General features: G+C 50.1%; 1 protein-coding gene across 1 annotated transcript in view; it reads left to right on the top strand.

The window, feature by feature from the left end:
• Positions 1-25,679, top strand: part of LOC142588611 (cytochrome P450 2C31-like) — a 51,490-nt gene that overhangs the window by 3,026 nt on the left and 22,785 nt on the right. The window contains exons 2-3 of the mRNA XM_075700447.1: positions 1,880-1,995; positions 3,119-3,377. Of these exons, the coding sequence (XP_075556562.1) occupies positions 1,880-1,995; positions 3,119-3,377 (375 nt within the window). The remainder of the gene's footprint in view (positions 1-1,879; positions 1,996-3,118; positions 3,378-25,679) is intronic.

Genomic DNA, 25,679 nt, shown 5'->3' with positions numbered 1-25,679 from the left:
CTGCCCCTAGAGGCGTCAGAAAAATCGCGACGGGTCGGTGTGGTGTAACGGTGGGGTGTGGGGAGAAGGGGAAAGCGATCGAGGCGTTGTTTAACCTTCTGGCCGAAAGTTTGTAGAATTTCCGTCGCAGCTACGTGCAGCATCAGACACAGGGTAATTGCAGTTGGGAAATCTTGCATACCCAGTCGCGCGGTAATGGCACGCGCGGTAAACATGTCCTGCTTTGCCGCAATGAAAGCATAGCGGCCGGCGGTCAGCGGTGCGCCACAAATCGGTCTTTCGAAGCGGGTAGCCGTCAGGAGATTCGCTGTAGAAACAAGGCTCAGCGATCGACTGGCGGCGATACGCCATAGTTGGCGGCGGCTGTGACTGTCGAAAATAGGGCGTCGGGGGTGGTGGTGATGGCTGCGTCGTAGTGGTCGACGGTGTCAGCAGCATCGAAGTGGCGGGAGGTGGACGACAGGCAGCTTCCGCGTAGGTTAATCATCGCGGCACCGCATGCAAGTCGGGCGACGAAAAGGCCTCTCGAACTGCCTCCCGAACGATATCAGCGACAGAAGCCACCGCTGGTGCCATGGGAGAGATCCCGAGCTGCCGGATCTCCTGCCGCAAAATCTCTCGGATTACTTCACGCAGAGATGTGCTGCAGCTCTAAGGTAAATTGAAGCATTCATGGGCGAGCTCTTGCGGTCATATTGGCGGTACCGTTGCTGTAGCGCCCGTTCTATGGCGGTAGCCTCCTTGGAAAATTCGACCACTGTCGTCGGTGGGTTCCTCACGAGCCCGGCAAACAGTTCCTCCTTCACTCCGAGCGCAACTTCTTCGGCCATCTCAGTGTCTGCTCTGCGGAAAAGGCGGGCCATGTCTTCTGCAAACATGGCAACGCTCTCGTTTGGTTTTTGAATATCGGATTCGAGTAGGCGCTATGCATGGTCTCTTCTGGCGGTACTAGTGAACGTGTGTAGCAGCTGGGTGCGGACGGCATCCGATGTGGTCAAACTTCTCTCCCTGTTCACAAACCACGTCCGCGCACTGTCTTGAACCGCGAAATAGGTATTAGACAGCTTTTGCTGAGAGCCCCAGCCATTATAACTGGCGACACGCTAAAACTGGTCCAGTCAATCTTGGGCATCTTCAAAAGTGTCGCCATGGAAACTTTCTGGTATCTTAGGATTCTGCAGCGTCACCTGCGATGTTGTTGTAGTAGTCATGGCGGAAGTAGGTAGACGCGTTCCAGCAGAGTCCTGCAAAGGGTTGAACTCGGGCGTCAGGCCTAGCAGCCGGCGACTGTACCGGGGAACAGGAGTTTCGACAAACGAAGGTGATTTCGCTTTCGAGGTATGGCTCCGCGAAGGGGTGCCGAGCATGAGGCACTCCTACGCAGCACCTCCACCAGCGTCGCAGCCTAGTAGGAGACGAGAAAGCCGGCGTAGAGGACGTGTAAAAGCACTTTAATGAGAGCAGTCAACGCGACGTCGTTGTCGTCTCTGTTTTTCCACTCGCGCGCTACTTCAGCGTCGTTCTCATCGTTCGGCACATACCCGCGGCGACCATATAGGATGTGGCAATATCAATTGATGAGCACTTAATTCGCTGAATGAATACTAAGTCTTGCGTTTGTTCAATGTCCAGTTACCTAATAACGCTTTTGGATGCAGGAAATGTATTTGATGTATATTGCAGATTTGTCTATGCTCGTTTAACAAAATACAAGGTAATTACCACCTCCAATCTGCAGAGCAAGAAAATGAACTCTATGTGCAATTTTAAAAATAAGTATTCCAGAAATGTTTGTAATGAGAATTCTAAAGACATTTCAACAACTGAAGAGCACTCTAGCGCTACATCAATTGTGATCATATTTTTTTCCTTCTTCAAGGAAACAAGTGCAGGCGTACAAAGAGACCAACTGTGGAAACGAAACCAAAGATTTTATTCGCGGATATCTTCAAAAGATTGAGGATGACAAGAAGGAAACCAAGTCCCTGTTTACCGGTAATTCTTCCGTTTTCTTGGTCAACAGAGCTGTCGCATTGGCGCCACATAGCTGGTAAAATTCGTAGCCTCAACAGAGCTAAACATTGAACGAATAGATAAACAATCCGAATCACGAGGTAGGGGCCTTGAGTTCAAGTTTACTCTTTCGGAATTAGTATTCTGTGCTCTCTATGATACAAACATTAATTTACCTGTAGTGCCGGGTCCTTCGATGTCCTTACATATTAGCCCGGTCCACTGCGCGGTTTCAGCTTTTAGAATGGAATAGCTTATGGCACAGGAGCCACAGAAAATATGTTCTAGATGCATCAATATTTACATTTTGTAAGTGCAAGTAACTATTTTAGATTATCACCACCACAAATAATCATAGGAATTGTAGCAGGGGTTACCAAAACCGAAAAAAGAACGTCCAAGTATTAAGAAAAGCAGTCAGCGGCTCTTGCCTAAGTGATATATTCAATTTATCCTATTCAGTTATACATACTATTATTCCACATGAGGGAGATATGTGTTGAAACAATAGCGTGGTAATAGCAAGGTAATAAAAACACTATATTGTCAGGACTCTGAAATACGAAAGTAGACTTTCGATAATAATATGAACAATTAGAGTGCAAGATGTTATTAAACTATATAGTTCGGTATAAATTAGCAGCTCATCAACGGGAAACGGTATCCTATGGTGTCGAGTAGAGCTAAATAAGCGTCCATGTTTCTTTTGTCCAAGAAGAGCTTAGTCAATTCAACTCCACTTGCGGTGCTTAAAAAAACCTAATGTGTAGAAAAATTCGTAATTATGAAATGTTTTTGACTGGGTATACCGGTGTTTTGTGGAATGCACGAAATGATAATTGTAAATTAAAGCAAGAGAGGCAGGCTATCATTAAGCCAAATTTCTTCAATACTCATAATTTTGGACAGCTGGTGCACTGCGCAGCCGCAATACAGCTAAAACACTGAATGCAGGCCTGCGCAATTAAATATTCTATTGAACACTGTTATAGAAAATACAAAAATTACAGGCGCATTCAGACAGTGAGATAGTTTCTAAAGTCAATGCGGAAATATTTACAACAGGATGTGATGATGTTTCTGACAAGACTGTGCTTTTGTACAGACGAATGCCTGGTAGGCAACATTATCTCCTTCCTGTCAGCTGGAACCGCTACCACAGCTGGAACGGTTGGCTGGGGATTGTTTCATTTCTCACAAAATGTGGACACACTCCAAGCTCCTGTCCAGCGTGAAATAGACGATGCCGTGGGCCCGCGTCGACAGCCCACCTGGGAAGACAGGAAGAAAATGCCGTTCACTCTCGCCTGCGTCTGGGAACTCTTACGATGGGCGGCTATGGCGATTACCGGTGTGCCAAGAGAGTGAGTGTGCCTTGCCGAAGACAACTCGCCTAGTTTATTGCCCATGAAATATGAACTGCTGTGCATGCACTAGTCTGAAAAGAACGAGCGGTTACCTGAAGCAAAATATTTCGAATAGTTCACTGCTTATTAATTACCATCGATTATTTCCCGTCGCTATCATCTCATGCAACAACGAAGTGGGATGCCTCCAATGCCAATAGTGGATGTCCTCACTACGGCAGCACTGTCTTTTTTTTGGCACCGTAGCAACTGCTTTTCATGCTTTGCTGCATTAAAATGATGTGTGCTCGCTAGGTTGCAACTCCATCAGGAGAGTTAAGACTTCATCTTTGCTGTTCCCGCGAAAGCTTCACCTTTCGGCAAAAACTATTGTTTTTTTTCAAGAACAACCACAAAATTTGGTTGAGATACCAAGAAACTGTCGTGGAACCCCAGTATATGCTAGTAAATTCTAAAGCAACACTCAAATGATGCGTTTGCACAAGAAAGATCGATATTTTTCGAAAAAGTATAACTCGCATTGTTTATTGGCCTGTTTATTGAAATAACCTGAACACATTAATCGAGTATGCCGAAGTAAGATGCACACATTTCTACTTCAGAACGTTTGCAATAGCAGAATGTATGCTGGTCAAATCTTTCATTGTTCTTTCAACAAGAAAAGCCAGGATGTTTTACTTTGCGAGATGACTATAGGTTTTCAACATTCTCTGTCACAATTTTAACAGTTCATTCAGTCATGCAAAGCCATTTTTTGCGAAATTTATTCGTGTTTTGATCTAACTCTGTCAAAAACAAGTTAATTTGGGGTCATGGTCAACCTTTCCTGAACGTCAAATATGTGCCCCATGTTCAGTTCAGTGTCATGCTCGAGCATTCATGTTTGTTCACGATGTCGACAAAAACCGTCAAATTGCGCAGAAGTATGCCAAGACAACTTGAAGTGTATCGTCGCGTAGCGAAGTTTGAGCACTTCAAACAGCGATGACCTCGTGTAATCCAAAGTTGTTAATAACATCGTTTGTACCTGCATGTGTGGTAGTAGTTTTCTTAGTCAGGTTTTCTAATAAGATTTTGACAAAACACAGAATTAAGCAGCCTTAAATTTGGAAATTCAAGTCTTCAAAAGAAGTACGATAAGTTTACATGATGATGCATAACCAAAAAAACACCTCTTTAGCATCAGCTGTATAGCCGCCATTCAGCACTGACTACAAGTTATGCTTTTGTGTAAAGCAAAGTACACAGGTTTCTACAGCGCTTATTGCTATATAAACACAATAACTATTGACCCTAAACTATCCATACTGTGTTTTATTAGATATGGGAGATTTTTCCTACTTGCCTTTTAAAGACGAGGTTGAGATTTTCACTTCAAGTGCCACTGCCACGATGTTTGTGGTGAACGGACCGCAAAATAATAAATGTTTATTATGTGTTAAAATGGTTAATACGCGCATGTATGTTCCCATGGGGCCATCCTAGTCGCTGCGCTAAATACCACAATGTTGAGTTTTTTCTTTTTTTGACTCGCTGATAACCAATTGTAAAGGTTGCCTTGTGCTCTATAGGTGCGAAAGCGCCTATGTACTTAGATTTAGGTGCACGTTAAAGAACCGCAGGTGGCCCAACTATGGCGTGCCTCATAATCAAGTCGTGGTTGTGGCACGGAAAATTCCATATTTCAATTTGTGCTGCATTGGTATTCGTGTATTTATATCATTCAGTTCATAATTTTGTCGGTCACCAGCGACGCGGCGCACTTACTTGTGCAAAGAATTACACTTGCACACACGCACACATACACACACACACACACACACACACACACACACACACATATATATATATGTTTATGTTATGGATGCCAGATTTTGCCATGACTTCGTAAGGTAACGAGGCCTCTTTCTGGATTGTCACTTCGGATTGCAAGTGCTCCCCGAGTCGAACCAACGACAAGCTCTACAGTCGGTGTACTGATTCAAGTGGTTATGTATGTTATAGAATTTGTAGTGCTGTCATAGTGCTCCCACACAATTGTTATAAGATGGAATTTTTTCTCATTTCACAACGCTGTAATCAATTGCGCTCGCACTGAGGTTGAATTCACCCAGCTCAGAGACCTCACGTTCATTGACCCTCATTCTCCTGCTAAACTCGTCGTCAATGAAGACAGTGTTGGAACAGAAGGTCCACAAAGAAATGTCATTTATTAAATAGATGACTAAGTTGATCCCGCGGCTACCATCGTCGAGCCTATATGCTTGATAGCGCAAGTCCAGTTTCTTCTTCTTCTACCGCGGGGCTCTATGATTACTGTACACTGCATGGCTTCCCCCCTAGCCATGAAAGCACTGCCGTTGAGTGGTTTAAGTTGAGGATATCGCACTGCCAGAATGCAGATGAGCTGCCTTCGAGCGGTCGATGAAAATTGTCTCTTCGCGTCCGTTGAGAAGAAATGTGAAAAACTTGCCGTCACGCTCGAGGACTTTGAAGAGATTCGTCTTAGGGAGCTTGTAAAGGAGCGCGTGTAGCGTCGTGACGGATAAATACGTGGCTGTTATGAAATAAAGATGCGGTTATGTAAACATTTCTGCGATCGCTACAAGGCGGTGGTGGTATAACAGTGGTCATTATAATGCGAAGGCGGTCTGCGCAGGATTGCAGGTCAGCAGATTATGGTAACGAGGTGAAGAACTCACCGGGTACGCGAAGTATCATGCCGAAAACGAGTTCTGCTAAGGAACCCTCTGCACCTGCTTTCAGAGCTGTGCGAAGACCTAGTATAACCATAGGCAGGGGCTCTCTCCATGGAATCATGGAGTCATAGGCAGGAGGTGATGCTTTTTGCTGACGATGGAAGCATTCTACCATGCATTTCGCACTTGGGTGTTAAGTTATCGACACACCATGGCGAGCTGGCACTGTATGCATGCTGGAACCCAGTTAAGGATGTCAGCGTTCATACGCGGCCACAGATATGGGATACGGCCACAGTATAGTATAGAACCCTGGGAAGTACTCCAGGGTTCGATAAGGAGTAAATTGTGTCAAAAACTTGCTGCCGCAATTGTTGTGGAACGTACGGTCGAGGATGACCCGTAGGCATGTCGAATATCACTGTGACATTGCATCCAGACAGTAAAATATTCTTACGTGGTTAAAAGTAGAGGGAAGTATATTTATATGAAATTTACTATATCTGTAGCAGCCGTCAAGATGGTAGACAGCGAGTGAAATGCAGAGCGTCGTCTTCTTCCGACCAAGCTTAAAACGTCTTCTTTGTCAGCATGTCACATGACCCCCGGCGGCTGAAGCACTGGCTCGGGGCTGGTGAGGAGGCGGGCGAGTGATACGACTTAAGACGTGCGACATGGACCACGGCGGACCGATTCTGAGCCATGGTTGGTTCAAGAGGAGCGATGTCATACGTGACGTCAGTTACTTGATGCAAGACATGGTCAGGGCCAGAGTAGCGTGATAGTAACTTATCAGAGAGGCCAACGCGTCGCGACGGTGACCAAAGGATGACCAGGGCGCCCGGTGTGTAATGGACGTACGATGGCGGGCGTCGTATAAGTGGCGCTGATTGTCCTGCGATCCCACAAGTCGACGTCCGGCAATATGGCACGCTTCTTTTGCTTTGAGTATGGCTTCACGGGCGTACTCAGATGTGAAATTCATGCTAGCAGGCAGAACGTTGTCGAAAGTTAGCATAGGGCTGTGGCCAAATAACAGGAAGAATGGAGAGAAGCGTGCGTTACCATGGCGAGACGAATTATAGGCGAAAGTAACGAACGGCAACGCAACGTCCCAGTCGCGATGGTCAGCGGAGACTTACGTGGACCGCAGGTCAGTAAGGGTGCGATTAAGACGCTCATTTATACCATTCGCTTGTGAATAAGCAGTAGCAACTTTGTGTTTAGTCGCGCACGAGTGTAGAATGTCATTGACAACATTAGAACGAAAGTAGCGGCCTCGGTCGGTGAGGAGCTGTCGAGGGGCACAGTGGTGAAAGAAGACGTTCTCTAGTAGGAAGTAAACGACATCGGTTGGATAGCTTGTCGGAAGAGCCCATGTGATTGCATTTCGGGTGGCGTAGTCTATTGCTACAACAATACACTTGTTTCCCGAAGCATAGAAAAAGGCCTAAAAGATCAGCACCTACGTGGAACAATGGTGCGAATGGTACGTGAAGTGATTAAAGGTGGCCAGCAGGGAGTGTGGTCGGCTTTTTGCGTCGTTGACAAAGGTCACACGCAGCGATATCACGGTCGGCGTCACGGCATCGACCAGGTCATAAGAAGCGCCGACGAACGTGGTCATAAAGCCGTGACACGCCAACGTGACCAGCAGATGGTACATCATGAAGCTGGGTGAGAACAGCCTGACGCAGATGCTCAGGCACAACGAAGAGTCGGTCAGGGCCCTCCGGGCCATCCTGGAGCACCTTAGAGCGGTAAAATATTCCATTGTGAAGTTCAAACATGCGAAGGGAAGGATCGGACGTGTTTGAAATGAGCCGTTGAATGAGATCTTGTAAGGAGGCGCCCCGGCGTTGTTGAGGTCTAATATCGCAAAAAGCAGCCAGAGAGAGAAGGGGGACAAGGATGGCAGGTCTCAGAAACGTCAGGTGGGTCGACAGGATGGCGCGACAAGTAGTCCGCATCAAAATGTAGCCGGCTGGTCTTGTATAGAATTGAATAGTTGTATTCTTGAAGGCGCAGAGTCCAGCGGTCAAGGCGCCTTTAACGATCTTTGAGGGACGACATTCAACACAAAGCGTTGTGATCATTGATGACTGTGAATTGCCGGTCGTACAAATAGGGGCGGAATTGGCCCACTGCCCAAACGAGAGCCAGACGCTCGCGTTCACTGATAGAATACTTGCGCTAAGCAGACGGAGGCGGCTGGCACAGACAATAACACGTTCTCGCCCTTGTTGGTTCTGTGCCAAGATAGCTCCAATACCATGGCCACTAGCATCGGCACGGACTTCTGTTGGAGCTGACGCATCAAAGTGAAAGAGAATAGGTGGGGAGGTAAGCAGCCCAATCAGCTCGATGAAAGCACCAGCTTGCACAGGGCCGCAAACGAAGGCAGCGTCTTTCGTGAGGAGCTTATTAAGAGGGCGTGTAACGTCCGCAAAATTTCGGACAAACTGACGGAAGAAGGAGCAAAGGCCGGAGAAGCTGCGCACGTCCTTGGCACATGTAGGTACGGGGATGTCCTTCACTGCCCGTATTTTAGGCTGATCAGGGCGTACATTAATATAATCGACGACATGCCCGAGCACAGGAATCTCATGACGACCAAAGTGGTACTTGGACAAATTTAGTAGTAGCTGTGCCAGACGCAAAACAAATAGGATCGCCGATAGGCGCTCGAACTGCATCGCAGTAGTCGGAGGCAAAGACGATCACGTCGTCCAGGATGGAGAGGCAGATAGACCACTTGAAAGCGTACCGGAAGGCGTCCATCATTCGTTCAAATGTGGCGGGGGTTTACACAAACCGAACGGCATCACTTTGAGATGATAAACGCCATCTAAAGTAATAAAAGCCATCTTCTCGATGTCCATGTCATCGACGAACGCAATTCGCCAGTAGCCGGAGCAAAGGTCAATGGACGAAAAATATTGTGCTCCAAGCAGGAAATCCAGGGCATTGTCAATGAATGCGTGGTAGCGGATAGACGTCCCTCTTTGTTACATTGTTGAGGTGTGGATAACCTACGCAATATCGCCGACTTTTGTCCTTTTTAACTAGTACAACAGGGGGTGCCCATGGGCTGCAAGATGGTTCAATGATGTTACGAGAAAGCATCTTGACAACTTCGTGTTGGATGATGTGTCGCTCAGTAAGCGAGACGCGGTAAGGTCGCCGATGGATAGGGCTCGCATCACCCGTGTTTATTTGATGTATGACGACAGATGTTTTTCCTAGACGGCGCTAAGGTAGAATATATCCCAGTACGAGGCAAAGGGGCAGCGTAGTTATGGAGCATGCTGGGGCGGAAGGTCGGAAGCAATCATTTTCGTTAGGACATTCAATTCTGAAGCGGCAGGAGGAGAACCAAGAGTTGCACACGAGGAGCTGTCACATGTTGAAACCTAAATGTGGTAACCTCCAGCCGGCGTGATTTGTGCCAGGGATATTCCGTGCAGGAGTACTTGTGTACAAAGTCCATAGTTCACAATCGGCAGGCACGACGTGTTGTACAAAATGGTAATGGCGGTGTGAGGAAAAGCGATGTTATGCGAGAGCAGGGCATCCGGATTAGGGGATATGATGTAGTCACCATCTGGTACAGGTGAAACGGGTGAAACACCTATGCAGGTAACGGCACGATGAGGGAAGCGAATATGCCCTGTGGAACATAGCCGTATCGGAGCACTCTCGCGAGGGTGAATAGCAGCAGGTAAAGCGAGTTGCACAACACCAGAAGAACACCAGAAGATCAGAGCAGAAAGTACAGACAGAAAGTTAAGTTCCCGGATTAGGTCTTGAGAGAAGTGCTCTAGAACATAAAATAAAACAGAAGTGTGATATCCGGCGACACTCACACGAGTGGGACACATGCCAATAAGGGCGGGTGTTCCACCATCGGCGACTGGGACCACACGCGATGGAGCAGGAGTGAGGACTTTCTTGAGATGATTCCGAAGCTTAGCATTCATGACAGATACGTGCGCGTCAGTGTCAATCAGAGCTGTAACAGGTACAGCATCCACGTTCACTTTGAGGAGGTTACGATGTGTGGGCAAGGTCAGAAGAGGATTTTTGAGTCGGGTGGGTTTCACAGCACCACCTCCAGGTGCTGCACCCGTTAGTTTTCAGGGAGGGTTTGCCAGAAGGAGCTAGGGGACGGTGATCGACGAGATGGGGGCGATGGGAAAAGCGTCGACGTGGCGAAGGAGAGCAGCTAGAGCGGGTAGGCACAGAAGCGTCGCCAGAATTTACTGGCTCTCTTTGCGGAGGGAAGCGAGGAGCAGCATGAGGGTCGTGGAAATGGAGGTAGGGCCACGGGGTCGAATTCCACGAAGAGGGCCAGTGACGTGAAATCTGGCCGATACGGCCACAAGCAAGGCGCATAGGCCTGTCGCCTGGATTGCGCCATGTGGTGACACCGCGTAGGAGCATTTAAGCTGCGGTTACGCATGACAGTGCTGCAAGGCATGTAGTTAGGCCGATTAATTCAGCACACGTTGGTCAAGCCAACGTTGGCCAATTCCTGGCGCAGGACGGACTGGATCAATAAGATGGTCGCCTGGCAATTGTCTAGGCCATGGGTTGGAGTCATGAAAGGACATGCGGCTTCTGTTTCAGTATACAAAAAAAGGGGTGAGGCACGCGGACAGGACACAAGAGGCGTTCATGTTGTCCACTTCTCTTCTCTTGTGTCCTGTCTACACGCCTCAGCCCTCTTTTTGCATAATGAATCCTTACCAACTAGCTCCACTTTCTGTCTTATTTCACGACGGATTATATGTAGGATGTCATCAGAGCGACTGGGCGTAGGCAGACGGCGGAGGTCTTCGCAGGTTGACGTAGCAGCCGTGTTTGGAAGGCGGGGAAATGGGTGGGCAACGCGGAGGCTATTGGTTCCTTGAAACCGTCGGCGTTCGGTAGTAAAGGCTTCCACAGTAGAAGCTTTCTTGAACACAAGGAGGTGGAAGGCATCATCTGCTACGCCCTTAGTGACATGTGCGACTTTATCAGGTTCGAATATCTTCGGATCCACTTTGCGGCACAGAGCAAGCACGTCCTGGATGTACGGGAGGTAGGATTCAGTGCACGTCTCGACACTGGAAGCGAGGCCTTTTCGGGTGGTGTGCTGACGTCCAACAGGCTTACCAAATAAATCCTTGAGCTTCTGTTTACAAATGTCCCAGCAAGTATGTTCCTACTCGTGGATCTGAAACCAGAGGCGTGCCGTGCCCCCCCCCCCCACGATGCAAAATAACAAATTAACGAGCATATTCGACGGGTCCCAGTGATTGCAGGCGCTCACACGCACATATATTTGAAGCCAGTCTTCAACATCAGTGTCTTCGGTGCCAGAAAAGTATCCTGCGTTGCAGGGTTGTGCTAGAATTGCAATGTTGCAGGGTTGTGCTAGGTTGCCGACGTGCCCGAAACATCCTCGCCTTGAACTGGCATTGTAAATGCAGCCAAGGAGCATCCGCTGCCTGAATCCGTCTCGACAATGATCCCGCAACTCCCACCAAAAGTCTTACGGGGTTAAGAGTAGTCGGAAGTATATTTAAAGGATATTTACAATAATTGTAGCATCTCATATTATGGTAGACAGCGCGCGAAGTCCAGAGCATCGCCTTCTTCTGATCAAGCTTAAAAAGTCTTCTTCGTCAGCGCGTCACAGTATTTTCGAGGCACAGAGAATTGTTGGCAGTTCGGAGTGTTTGAAGTTCGCGGTCTGTGCATTGAACGTTAGCGAGCCGGACGATGTCAATGCCGGAACGATTTAGTTGGCTTGCATTTATATGAATCCGTGACAAAGCGCCAGCGATAGGATTATCGGCATCACTGATATGGCGAATATCAGTAGTGAATTCGGAGATATATGCAAGGTGGCGAATTTCGCAGGGAGTGTGTGAGGAACTGCATAAATGAGCGGTTTATGGTCGGTCAGAATAAAGAACTGACGCCCTTCAAAATTTTGACGGAAGTGCGGACTGCGAGGTAGAGTCCTAGCGATGTGCGCCTGAAAGTATTGTACCGGGTTTTGAGGGGTCAGCTTCCTTGAAAAGAAAGGTATTGGCTAGCATGTCTTGTAAACCAGTTGTTCAAACGCGGCCCCAAGGGCAATGTCAGAAACCTCTACCATAAGGGACATTGGAGCGTCTGGATGCGGGTGTGCTAGTAGAGTAGTGGTAGCAAGGACGTTCTTGGCAGAGATAAAATCAAATTCAGCTGCATTAGTCAACAATGTAGGCGTGCAAGCTTGTGGTGTACCAGAGAGTAGAATGTGCAGAGGCCGTAAAATTGAAGCACAACGAGGATGAACCGGTGATAGCAATTGCTGAGGCTAGAAATGCCCCTAATTGCTTCGTGGAAGACCGACGGGGGAAATCTTTAATGGCTTGGACACAAGATGGCACGGGTTGGACGCCACGCTCGTTTACTCGATGGCCCGAGAATTCGAGAGAAGCAACCACAAACTCACTCTTCGAAATGTTTACAACCAGCCCATATTACCGGAGGCGTTCAAACACCTTAGGTAGGCCAGATTCGCGTTCCACAGCAGAGCCACTGAATAAAATACTGTCTTATAAATATACGAAGCAACAGGTCAGGCAGCGGAGTTCTTGATCGACGACCAGCTGAAATGTTTGAGCGCCATTACGGAGGCAGTATGACATGCGCACGTATTAAAATATTGCTACGGAACAGCCGCCAACGTGTGGCTGCACTGAGGAGGATGAAGACGACGTGTGTGCCGCCTTGATATAGCGTCGCCATTTTGGCCTGCGTGTACTTCCCTTTAAATAAATTGCAAATAGTATTCGGCTTCAGCTTCACGTAACATTAATTTGGTCGAGGTGGACGTTCCCCGTACCCCTCATGGAGCTTCGCAGCGGTCGCAACGGTGACAATGCAACTTCGGCTCCTGCTGGCGGCCCTTCATCTACGCAAGCGTCTCCGCCTGCAGCCCCGACCTACGTCGCCATTTCCCCACCTCGGTATCCTGGTGTTTTCAAAGGAGTCGGCAGTCCTGATGTTGACGACTGGGTCTGCTTATACGAACGTGCCAGCACCAGTCACAGGTGGGATCCGAGTATTATGCTTGCCAACGTACTTTTATACCTCGACGGAGCTCCATTGGCGTGGTTCCAGACTCACGAAGAGGAGATCTCCAGCTGGGATCTCTTCAAAGACAAGCTACGCGACCTTTTTAGCAATCCGTTTGGTCGGCAAGTCAATGCCAAGAAAGCCATTGCCACACGTGCATAGACGGCCGACCGAGTCCTACTTGTACATTCTCGACGTCTTGGCCCTTTGTGCCAAGGCTGACCCGTACATGACTGAGGACGACAAGGTTAATCGCGTCCTCAAAGGCATTGCTGAAGACGCCTTCAATTTACTGGTGTTTACAAACATCACCAGCATCGATACCATCCTCAAGGAGTGCCGCCGCCTCGAGCGTGCTAAAAGCCGCCGGGTATCACAGGACATCACACGACTTCCCAACACAGCTGCTACGTCATCCTGTGACGACCTCTTCCACCAGCCGTCGCGATGTGACAACTTTGCCCGCATCATTCGTCGTGAGATCGAAGCGGCACAACCGGTGGCCCCTTCATTCCCGTTACCTGATCATTCTCCGGTGACAACCTCCTTGATCCAGACCGTCGTCCGTCAAGAGTTGTCAAACGTCGGCTTGCACTTTATTCGTTCCGTACGCTCGGAGCCTTTGTCTCAGCGCACGTCTACACCGCGCTTTTCTTACTCCTCTTATGGACAGCGCAACCCCTCCGAATGGCGAACCGTGGACGACAAGCCGATCTCTTTTAACTGCCGACGCATTGGACATGTCGTTCGCCACTGCCGCAGCCGCTGGACTTCTCCGACGCTCTATTATCCTGATTACCCCCTCGCCCCTCTAGCGCATCCTTTTCCTTCGCCACTTCTATGCCCGCTTCATCATCTGACCCTGCGACACCTTTGACACAACCCCGCTACTCCCGCTCGCCTTCTCCCTCCCGCCGCCAATCTCGCTCGTCCCCGTCACGCCGTGCTCCTTCTCCGACCTACTCGCCGCACCCCCGACCGCAAAACTAGACAGTGCAGCTTCTGGAGGTGAAGCTGCATTGACGACATTGGCACGAGATCCTCGCTTCACCTTACCCATGAACAAGAATCTTTTGGACGTTCTTGTCGACAATGCTCCTGTGTGCGCGTTGATTGACACTGGGGCGCATGTGTCCGTTATGAGTGCTGCTCTTCGCCTTTGGCTCAAGAAACTTCTGATACCAGCCCCGAACCGAGTTGTACAAGTAGCCGACAGAGCGACTGTGGCTATTGTTGTCCTGTGTTATGCCCGACTCACCATTGCTGAGAGACACACCGTAGTTCTCTTCACCGTCATCGAGCATTGTCCTCACGAACTCATTCTCGGTCTGGATTTTCTTGCCAATCATTCTGCCCTCATTGACTCTTCGGCCGGCTCACTTCAACTTGACTTGCCTCTTCTTGCCGACCCTGTGGAACCACCTCCAAGCCATTTGAGCTACATGTATTTTATTCGCCTACCGCCTCAGTCTGTGACACACGTCGAGTTGTTTTCCTCACCAGCTAAACCTGACGGCCAGTTCCGTGGGCACACGAATTCCAGCCGTTATGCTTACACATGGTGTTACCGTGCCGCACACTGTGCTGAAAATTACCGGCAACCGCACTTGCCTTCCACTTGTCAATTTCGCGCTAACCGCGCAGGTTCTGCCTCAGGGGATCTCCTTGGCTATAATTCGCGCTTTGCAGGATGATGAGGTCGAGCCATTCACAGCGGAAGATCGTTACAGCTCCGCCCATACCGTGACGTCATCGCTCGGTACTACCCGGTCTGGGCCTACCCTGTCATGCATGATAGAGAAAACGATGAGTGCAAACACTGTGGGGCGAGAGGGACCCTCGGTCACATAATCTGGGAATGCGCTAGCTCACCAGGCGCTAAAGTAAACATAAATTGTAGAGAGGCCTGGGAAGCCCTGCTGCGGAGCGAGGACCCTACTACACAGCAACGCGCCATCCGCCTGGCGGAAGAAGCCGCGAAGAGTCAAGGCCTCTTTGATTGCTTCTAATCGCGGAGGTTCCGGCCCCCGTCCCCAAGGCCTGTGTGCCGCGGACGGGGAGTAGGGGCCTCCTTATCCGGCGGTACAATAAAGTTGCTATCATCATCATCATCTGACGTCGACATTAAGAAGATGGTTTCCTCTGGCCTGACACCTGCTCAAGATGAAGCTCTTTGCCGCGTTCTTGAACGCTATCGCGACATTTTTGATTTTGACAATCGACCCTTAGGTCAAACGTCCATCGTGACCCATCGCATAAATACTGGCGATGTGAACCCTATACACCGACGTCCATAACGTGTTTCTGCGTCGGAACGAGATGTTATCCAACAGGATGTCAAACAGATGCTTGCAAAGGACATTATCAAGCCTTCCTGTAGTCCCTGGGCACCTCCCGTCGTACTTGTCTAAAAGAAGGATGGAACGTGGCGCTTTTGTGTGGATTATCGCCACCTGAACAAAATCACAAAAAAGGACGTGTACCCTTTGCCACATATTGCTGACGCTCTAGACTGCCTGTACGGTGCCACCTATTTTTCTTCTATCGACTTGCGGTCCGGCTACTGGTAGACATCCGTCGATGACATGGACCGAGAGAAAACTGCATTTGTTACCCCTGACGGCCTTTATCAGTTCAAGGTGATGCCCTTCCGTCTCTGTAACGCGCCCGCCACCTTCGAACGAATGATGGACACTTTGCTTCAGGGGTTCAAGTGGTCCACCTGTTTGTGCTATCTGGACGACGTCATCGTTTATTCGCCCACATTCGACGCGCATATAGACCGTCTTTCAGAGATTCTTGACGTGTTCCGCCGCGCCGGTCTCCAGTTGAACTCGTCAAAATGTCATTTCGCTCGCCACCAAATCGCCGTCCTTGGACACATCGTAAACGCGAGAGGCGTGCGACCCGATCCGGACAAAATTCGCGCCGTCACGAATTTTCCTGTTCCGAAGTCTACCAAGGACGTTCGTATTTTCGTAGGGCTGTGCTCTTATTTCCGACGCTTTGTGAAGGATTTTGCGACCATCGCACGTCGCCTTACCGACCTCTTCAAGAAAGACGGCCCTTTTTCTTGGAGTCCTGACCATGCCGCATCTTTTTCGCAGCTGACTACTCTCTTTACCACGCCTCCAATTTTGGCCCATTTTGACCCGTCTGCCTCAACGGAAGTTCGAACTGATGCCAGTGGTCACGGCATAGGAGCAGTGTTAGCACAGCGCCAGCGTGGACATGATCGCGTCATAGCATATGCCAGCCGACTTCGATCACCCGCCGAGCGCAATTATTCAATCACAGAGCGCGAGTGCCTCGCTCTTGTGTGGGCTGTTGGGAAATTTCATCCATACTTGTACGGACGCCCCTTCTGTGTCATCACTGATCACCACGCTCTCTGCTGGCTATCCTCGCTCAAGGACCCCACGGGACGACTCTCTCGCTGGGCGTTACGCCTGCAAGATAATATACCTTCTTCGTGGTATATAAGACGGGACGCTCGAACCAGGATGCCGAATGTTTGTACCGCTACCCCGTCGACGAACCGGCTGATGCGGACGCCATCACTTGCGTTTTCTCTGTATCCCAGTTGCTTCAAATCGGCAACGAGCAACGGCGCGGTCCTTCATTAGCAGCCCTCATCGCCCATCTGGAGTCAACTTCTGCCCACGCCTCTCTCCGGTTGTTTCTCCTTAAAGAGGGGGCCTTATACCGCCGCAGTTGTGATCCACACGGCCTTGACCTTCTGCTCGTCATTTCATCGCACCTGCGTTCGACTGTCTTCCAACAACTTCACGACGCTCCCTTGGCTGGACACTTGGGCGTCTCGCGCACATGCGACCGTGTACGCCGTCGATTCCTTTGGCCGGGTCTCGCCCGCTCCGTGCGGCGCTACCTTGCCGCTTGTGAGCCCTGTCAGCGCCGGAAGAAGCCCTCCATACCTCCAGCTGGATGTCTCCAGCCAATAGACATCCCACCCGAACCCTTTTTCCGTGTCGGTCTAGACCTTCTTGGACCATTTCCTCTCTCGGGCTCCGGAAATAAATGCGTCACCGTCGCTACCGATTTTGATACGCGGTACGCAATCGCCAGATCCCTCCCGACAAGTTGCGCTACTGACGTTGCTGACTTTCTGCTGTATGACATCATTTTAGTGCACGGTGCTCCCCGCCAATTACTCACTGACCGTGGCCGCAGCTTTCTGTCGGCCGTCGTCGAGGACATCCTCCGCTCCTGCTCGACAAAGCTCAAGTTCAGTAAGTCCTACCACCGACACAGCAACGACCTCACGGAGCGCCTCAACCGGACCATCACCGACATGCTTTCAAAGTACGTTGCGACCGACCACCACGACTGGGATCTTCACTTACCATATGTAACGTTCGCGTATAATTCATCGCTTCACGACACCGCCGGCTATTCACCATTCTATCTCCTATATGGCCGAGAACCCGTGTTGCCCTTGGACACTTTGCTGCCCTCAGCCACACGTTCCGCCACTGAATACGCCCGTGACGCGATCGCACACGCCGACCACGCGCGCCAGCTCGCCCGCACCCTTCTCGAGGCCTCACAGGAGCATGAGAGATGCCTCTATAATTGCCACCATCGGGACGTGCACTTTTCTCCGGGTTCTCTGGTGCTTCTCTGGTCACCCGTTCGACGTGTGGGCCTTTGCGAAAAGCTGCTGTCGCGCTACACTAGCCCTTACCGTGTGGTACGACAAGTGACCGATGTCACGTATGAAATCATCCCCGTCGATCTCTCAGCGTCATCATCAGCTGCAAGTGACATCGTTCACGTTGCAAGACTAAAACTATACCACACACGTTTCACCGCGGATGTTTAGATTAAGCACCGGGACGGTGCTTCTACACCGGAGGGTGATGCTACGGAACAGTTGCCACAGTGTGACTGCACTGAGAAGGACGAAGACGACGTGTGTGCCGGCTTGGTCTAGCGTCGCCATTTTGGCCTCCGTGAACTTCCTTGTAAAAAAATTGTAAATAGTATTCGGCTTCAGCTTCACGTAACAATATGGCAAAATGGGTAATGATTGCGGTTTAAGGAATGTTGGAAGGCTGTATAGGGATTTGATGGTAGGCTTTTGCTTGATCCATCTTGCTAAATATGTAGCACCCATGAAGCAAATCGGTGAAATCATGGATGCGAGGTATAGGGTACTTATGAAGACGCGTCACTTTGTTTAAGGCGCGGCAATCGCCACAGAGTCGCCACTCACCCGTCTTCTAAGGCACCATCCGTAAAGCAGATAACCAATGGCTAGCGGAAGCACAAACGAAGCCCAACTCAATGATGTGTTCCAATTGTTGCTTTGCAATTTGCAGCCGGTCTGGTGCTAAGCGGCCTGGTCGTACGTATACTGGTGCTTCTTTAGTCGCCGGGTGGTGCGTTTCGTGCCCTATAGCACAATCTGGCGAGGATGGCTTCAACAGCTCTGGAAATTCCAGCATAATGGCGCACCATGGTTTCGGTAACTGTGTGTGTACTTGTATGAGACGCAAAGGTGGTGCAGAGGTGGCGATACCTTCTACGGACAGGTTCGTTGAGGAATAAAGATGGTGACAGCTGGGAAGGTCGACGAGAAGGTTAAACTTCCACAGAAAATTAGAGCCGATTATTTGCCCGCGCACATCAGTGACATTAAATAGCCATCGAAAAGGGCGTTGCAGACCAAGGACAAGCGGGACAGATTCATTGCTGTACATTTTAATGTTGGAACCGTTGACGGCAGTGAGAAAAGACGTGTCATGGCGATGTGTTCTGCAGTCATGAGAAGTAGGGGGAATGCAACAAATTTCCGGACCACTGTCTACAAGATAGCTAACTTTCGTGACACGGTTGGTGACATAGAAGGGCCAGCTTGATATAAAGCCAGCCTAGCCGTCATGAGTGACTGGCCCAACCGTTACCCGGCAAGTTGGAAGGCGGACGGTACTGCCATGCGCTAGTGCCATATCTGGCGTGACAGCAACAAATAAATGGAGACGGATGGCGTGGCACGTTTTGATTGTGCGAGCGATGCCGCTGCTGATGGTTATTCGACCGAAAGCGTAAGGCAGCCACCTGGTTAGCTCCTTTATTGCGCAGCAAGGTGCATGCTTGAACTGTCGGGTTCTTCAAAGTGCTGCTGTACCTGGGGTTGTGTCGCAACGGGTGCATTACTACGGTAAACAGTTAATATCACAGGATGAAAAGAATCGATAATCTGGTCTGCCATCGTCGCCAAGCTCTCGACTTGAGGCACATAAAATTATGCCTACCTGGTTCGGTAGACGCTGTAACAAAAGCCCCCAAAAGATTTTAGAGTCTGTTGATGAAGGACTGGCTCCCAGGAGTTGTGTCATGCGGTGAAGCAGCTCAGTCGGTTTTTGTCACGAAGTTCCTCCAATGAGAGGAGCTGTTGAATCCATCGCGACTCAAATTCGGTGGTGCGCCCTAGCAACTACCTCTTAAAGGTAGCGTACTGATCGCCAGGCGGAGGAGCTAGCAAAATGTTGCGGACCAAAGCTGCAGTGGTCGGGTTAAGCGCACTGACGACGTTGTCGTATTTGGCCACCTGGCTCACTGACGGCGAAACTACGCCTCGATGTGGACTGGTGCTTCTTTAGTCGCAGTGTGGTGCGTGTCGTGCCCTATAGCACGATCTGGCGAGGGTGGCTTCAACAGCTCTGGAAATTCCAGCAGAATGGCGCACCAAGGTTTCGGTACCTGTGTGTGTACTTGTATGAGACGCAAAGGTGGTGCAGACGTGGCGATACCTTCTACGGACAGGTTCGTTGAGGAGTAAAGACGGTGACAGCTGTGAAGGTGGACGAGAAGGTTAAACTTCCACAGAAAATTAGCGCCGATTATTTGCCCGCGGACATCAGTGACGGTAAATAGCCATCGAAAAGGGTGTTGCAGACCAAGGTCAAGCGTGACAGATTCATTACCGTACGTTTTAATGTTGGAACCGTTGACGGCAGTGAGAAAAGACGTGTCCCATTTCTGTCCGAGGGCCATAAATCGGGAGTTTTCAGTGCGGCAACGGAAAACGTTCCGTTTTCTTCGAGACATTGTTGTTCGGTGGCTGGTTCCAGTGCGTCGAGATGTAATTTGGTAGACGTATACAGCTGTGATGAGGTATCACGTCCGTGGTCACCAACTTGTAGGAACAGAAGACCCGCAAAGAATTGCCATTTATTAAACAGATGACTACGTTGATGTCACGGCTACTATCGTCGTGCCTATATGCCTGATAGAGCTAGTCCAGTCTCTTCTTATTCCACCGTGAGGCTCTATGAGTTTGGTCCACTACAATACCAATATACTGCCGTGCTCGTCAGCACTTGTACATGCCTCATGTGGTGCTATCTAAGAAGGAACCGTCTTCTTCACGCTGTCCGACCTCTTCGTTGGCCGAAGAGCCCTTCCTCTGCCTTATGGTACTGCTGACCTCGCTGACGGTTTCCGCACAATTCCCGTTTATAACATGCTTTTATCCCTGGCCACATTACTTCGTCAAGAATGCCTTGGCCACATCAAGACCATCGATTCCATGCAGATTGTATCCGTCCCCGACGAGGCGCCCCATACGGCCATATTGGATCTGAGCGCCCTCTCTGCTCCTGATCCAACATCTACAGATGAGTTCAGCCCATTCATCGCCGAGCGTCTGAAACCTCGCAGCGATCCCAGCTTCTTACGATTCTGCAGCTCTCCCGAACTTCTTTCGACGTCACACGAGCATTCTTCGGCTACGCATAAACAGTCGAGCACCATCCACATCGACACTGGCTCCCACTCACCGCTGCGCCAACGTCCGTATCGCGTATCCGCTACGCAACGCCGCGTCATTGCCGACCAGGTCGGCAACATGCTCAGTCAAGACGCGATTAAACCTTCACAGAGCCCATGGGCTTCTCCAGTGGTACTTGTGACAAAGAAAGACGGTTCTATGCGCTTCTGTGTAGCTTTCCTGCGCTTAGAACAAGATCACATTGAAAGATGCTTACACATTGCCATTGCCACACATCGATGAGGCTCTCGACTACTTACAATGAGCCGAGTTCTTCTCATCATTGTATTTGCGCACAGGCTGCTGGCAGGTGCCGATAGTGGAGGCCGATCGCCTAAAAACAGGTTTTGTTACACCAGATGGCCTATATGAGTTCACCGTCATGCCTTTCGCCCTTTGCAACGCGCCTGCTATCTTCGAAAGAATGGTGGGTAACGTTTTTCGCGGCCTTAAATGGAAGACATGTCTATGTTACCTTGACGACATCGTGGTGTTCGTCCCTGATTTTGCGGCACATCTGCGTCGCCTTCACCATATGCTGAGTTCCTCATGCAACGCTGGTGTGCCACTTAATCTCAAGAAACGTCTCTTTGCCGCACGCAAGTTGAGGATGCTCGGCCACGTTGTGTCCAAGGATGGCATCCATCCGGGTCCGTAGAAATTGCAGACCGTCTCTGCGTTTCCTAAGCTCACTTCACTGTCGCAGTTTCATCGGCTTACGCTCTTATTTACAGTGCTTCGTTCAAAATTTTACATCGATACTATCACCTCTATCGCAGTTGCGTCGTGGCGCCAAAGACGTCTCATCGTGGTGCCCTGTCTGCGACCATGCATTAACCACCTTGCGCCATCTTCTCACGACGCCACCTATTCACCATTGCGATCCTCAACATCCCACTGAAGTACATACCGACGCAAGTGGTCTAGGCCTCGGTGCTTTTCTAGCACAGCGTCATTCTGATTAGGCAGAATACGCGTGGCTTATGGAAGGCGCACGCAGACCAAGGCGGAGGGCAATTACAGCGTCACGGAGAAGGAGTGCTTGGCCTTCGTCTGCGCGCTTTGGAAGTTTCGCCCTTGTATATGTGGCCGCTATTTTGACGTAGTGACCGACCACCATGCGCTGTGTTGGCTTTCAAATCGAAAAGACCCATCTGTCCGCCTCGCTCGCGGGGCGCTGCGAATTGAGGAGTATGACATACGCCTGGTGTATCGCTCCGGGCGGAAGCATTCCGACGCTGACGCTCTTCCCCACTCACTACTCTCCCTAGAGGCCACTCATGAGTCACCCTGTAAGTGCGCGTTGTCATCTCTTGACTCTGGTACTACTGCTTCCGAACAACACAATGTCCCCTGAATTGCATGCCTTTTCGACCTTCTCTCGGATACCTCAATAATTCCGGTCTCTCGGACACTTCGGCGCCAAGTTCCTCCTTTTGCGACCAGTGATCAGCTCCTGTGCCGGCGCTGCTATGCATGAGAAGTACCTACGTAGTTGCTGGGCATCCCGAGAGCCTCAAGATCAGAGATTTGTTCCTATTTTCACTTCGACGTACTGTGTGGCGACATCGGCGTTTTCAAGACGTATGAGTGCCTTCAGCAACTCTACTACTAGCGGGGGATGTACGCCTTCGTTCCGAGCTTCGTCGAAGTCTTGTCGGGAATGTCAGCAACGAAAATCTCCGCCGCACCTCCAGCCCGTGCATCCAATCCCTGCCATGCCCATCTAAATCTTTTAATCATATCGGTATCGATTGATATGGTCCACTTCCTTTGTCTACGTCCGGCAACGGGTGGGTTATAGCTACCACCGACCACTTAACCCGCTATGCAGGGACTACTGCCCTCCCAGCTGCTACAGCGCAGGAAATCGTCACTCTTATACTATGCCGTTTTGTGCTTCGTCATGGAGGTCTTTGTGAACTCCTCAGCAACCGAGGCCGCGCTAAATGGTTAAATGGTTAAAAAATTGCTTGCTGGATGCGCTATTGTTCGTTGTACATGCACCATCTATCATCCTCAAACCAATGGTGCCATCGATCACTTTAATTGCACTGTGGGTGACATGCTCGCTGTGTACCTCGCATCCGACCGCTCCAATCGGGACCTATGTTGAATTGCAATGGCGGAGTCGGAGTAAGTTTTTCTGCTCGTTTCGGAGCAAGGTTGTTCCAATGACAGAGTGAGGGCGGGAGTAAGGTGTTCCAATGAGAGAGTCGGAGTGGATTCAGAGCGGGAGTCACTCCGTGGAGCAGAAAAAGATGCTCCGCCAAAATCGGCGGAGTGGACCGGAACTCTGCATGACGTATTTCCTTTACCACGTTTGCCTGCTGGGAGGCGCCACCGGTCACGACTCGCTAGGAAGCAAAAGCTGCTGCACGCTTGGCGAGATATCCATTCCGCACTTTTAAAAAGGCAACAGGTGAACGGCGCTGAAGAGACAAGTAACCGGTGCGGCGGTGCTGGAAGCAAACAGCGGAAGGAAATGACAACGTGCAAGGTATCCTGGGTAACTCGGTGATAGAACTTCCGCTTCCGCCTTGCTCCGGCGGCGCAGGTTGTGTTCCACTCGCGGATCTGGAGACGTTGCTCTGCGCCAGAGTCGAGTGCTCGCTCGAGGAGTCCGTCGGCTGCTCCGACTCCGCCATTGGAATTCAACGCTAGTTATTCCGTTGGTCACCTACGTCTACAATACCGCAACGCAAGCCACTACCGGTTTCTGCCTCTTGTATCTTCTTTATGGCCATCATCCTGCGCATACAATCGACACCATTCTGCCCTGCCACCCAGATCCATCAAAATGCTTACCAATCGTGCACGCCACAAGAGAAGCTGAAGAATATCGTCAGTTGGCCGGCCATTTTACTTCAGACGATCATAATCGCCAAAAAGAAAACACAATGCTCGCGACTCGACTGCACCTTTCCTACCGGTAACCCTCATTTGTCTGTCCGTACCGACTCCCACACCAGGACTCGCTTCAAAACGTCATCCTGAATATGAGCGCATTCTGCAGCGAACTTTTCTCATCAACTACTTCATAGAGCCACTCACATCGCCTTCTGACATGCGTCGTCGTAACCACGAAATCTCCCGTCCAGCGGTTCAGGCCTCATCATGATTCTGCGGCCTCATATTCAGACTAAGTCGCCAGGATGGCTCCTTTTTCGGATGGGGCCACTGTAATGAAGAAGAACGCCCGGACGAAGGTAGCAGGATTTACTCGAGCTTAGAGACTGTGCTCAGTGAAGCGTTCACCCCGTGTTCGGCACCTCGTGTAATAAACCGCATTTGCAATATATATATCTATATATATATATATATATATATATATATATACATATATATATATATATAATGTAGTAGTGATGGTTAGAAATCAGCGAAGCTGCGAATGACGGAACTTACTTTTACAGGGCGAAGTTGTCCCCACAAAGACAAGTTGCACTCAAAGCTCAGTGATAGCGGCGCGCAAGATCGGCGATCGTCGAAATCTGATCTGCTGGCCAAGCGTGAGTCATATATTATGCATGAGTTATCGAAGGTTCCAGAATAACCGCTGGTGCCCCCGTGTTATGCAGAATGTTCAACGCACACAATTCGTGTCGCGCATGCATGCATTCAGGTCACACAAGGTTCGGTGACAATAGACAGTGGACACAACCATCGATAGCAGTCCAGAAACTCCGATACATGCCAGCGCGTGCTGCGCTAAGCGCTAATATATTTTAGACGGTGAAAACACGGTGGCTTGATAGACAAGTACACGTGTCAATGCCCCCCCCCCCCCTAAAGAGGATCGTCGCGGTGCTACTAATATGAATGCGAAAACAAAACAACACATAATAAAGAAAAAACAGCAATGATGAAATACCGAGAAACTGAGCCCTTCAATTTTTCACCGGGCGTAGAAAGGCAGAAAGCGCACCAGGTGAATGGCTTCAGGTGGTGCGGGGCGCCCCAGTGATCACGAAATGCCGTCCAGCGCGATCTCACAGTCCAGTGCACGAATTCATCCGATGATCTTGTAGGGTCCGGAATAGCGGTGTAACAGTTTCTCGGTAAGCCCTCGTCGGCGTATCGGAGTTCATACTCCAACACGGTCGTCACGCTGGTATTCTAAGTCCTCTCTTTGAAGATTGTAGTGTCGGCTGTCGGTCCTCTGCTGTTTCTTGATGCGCAGTCGACTGAGCTGTCGGGCTTCGGCGTGCTCGGGATAGGCGTCGACACCGATGTTTTCTTCGTCGGTGTCATGTGGCAGCATGGCGTCGGGAGTTCTCGTCGGTTTTCTGCCGTAAACCAGCTTGAACGGCGCGATCGTTGTTTGCTACACCACCATGCTGTAAGCGAAGGTTACGTACGCCAGGATAGCACCTCACACCTCGTGTTTGACGTCGACATCCGTTGCAAGCATGAATTCGATGGTCTTGTTCAGCGGCTCCGTAAAACCATTTGACTGCAGACGTAGGCAGTTGCCGTGTGGCTTGTCTGGCTGTATTGCAAAATGGTTTGAGTGAGCTCTGCAGTGAAGGCCGTTCCTCTGCCAGTGATGAGGACTTCTGGGGCACCATGTCACTGCAGCACTTGTGAATGAAGTTTTTAGTGACTTTGGCCGCACTGTCTTTAGGTAGAGCTTGCGTTTCGGCGCAGCGGATGAGGTAGCCGGGAGCCACGACGACCTAGTTCTTTCCA

Source organism: Dermacentor variabilis, chromosome 7 (assembly GCF_050947875.1).
Source record: "Dermacentor variabilis isolate Ectoservices chromosome 7, ASM5094787v1, whole genome shotgun sequence".
Classification (NCBI taxonomy): Eukaryota; Metazoa; Arthropoda; class Arachnida; order Ixodida; family Ixodidae; genus Dermacentor; species Dermacentor variabilis.
The sequence above is the reverse complement of the archived record's forward strand: the minus strand, read 5'-3'. Positions and strand labels throughout refer to the sequence as shown.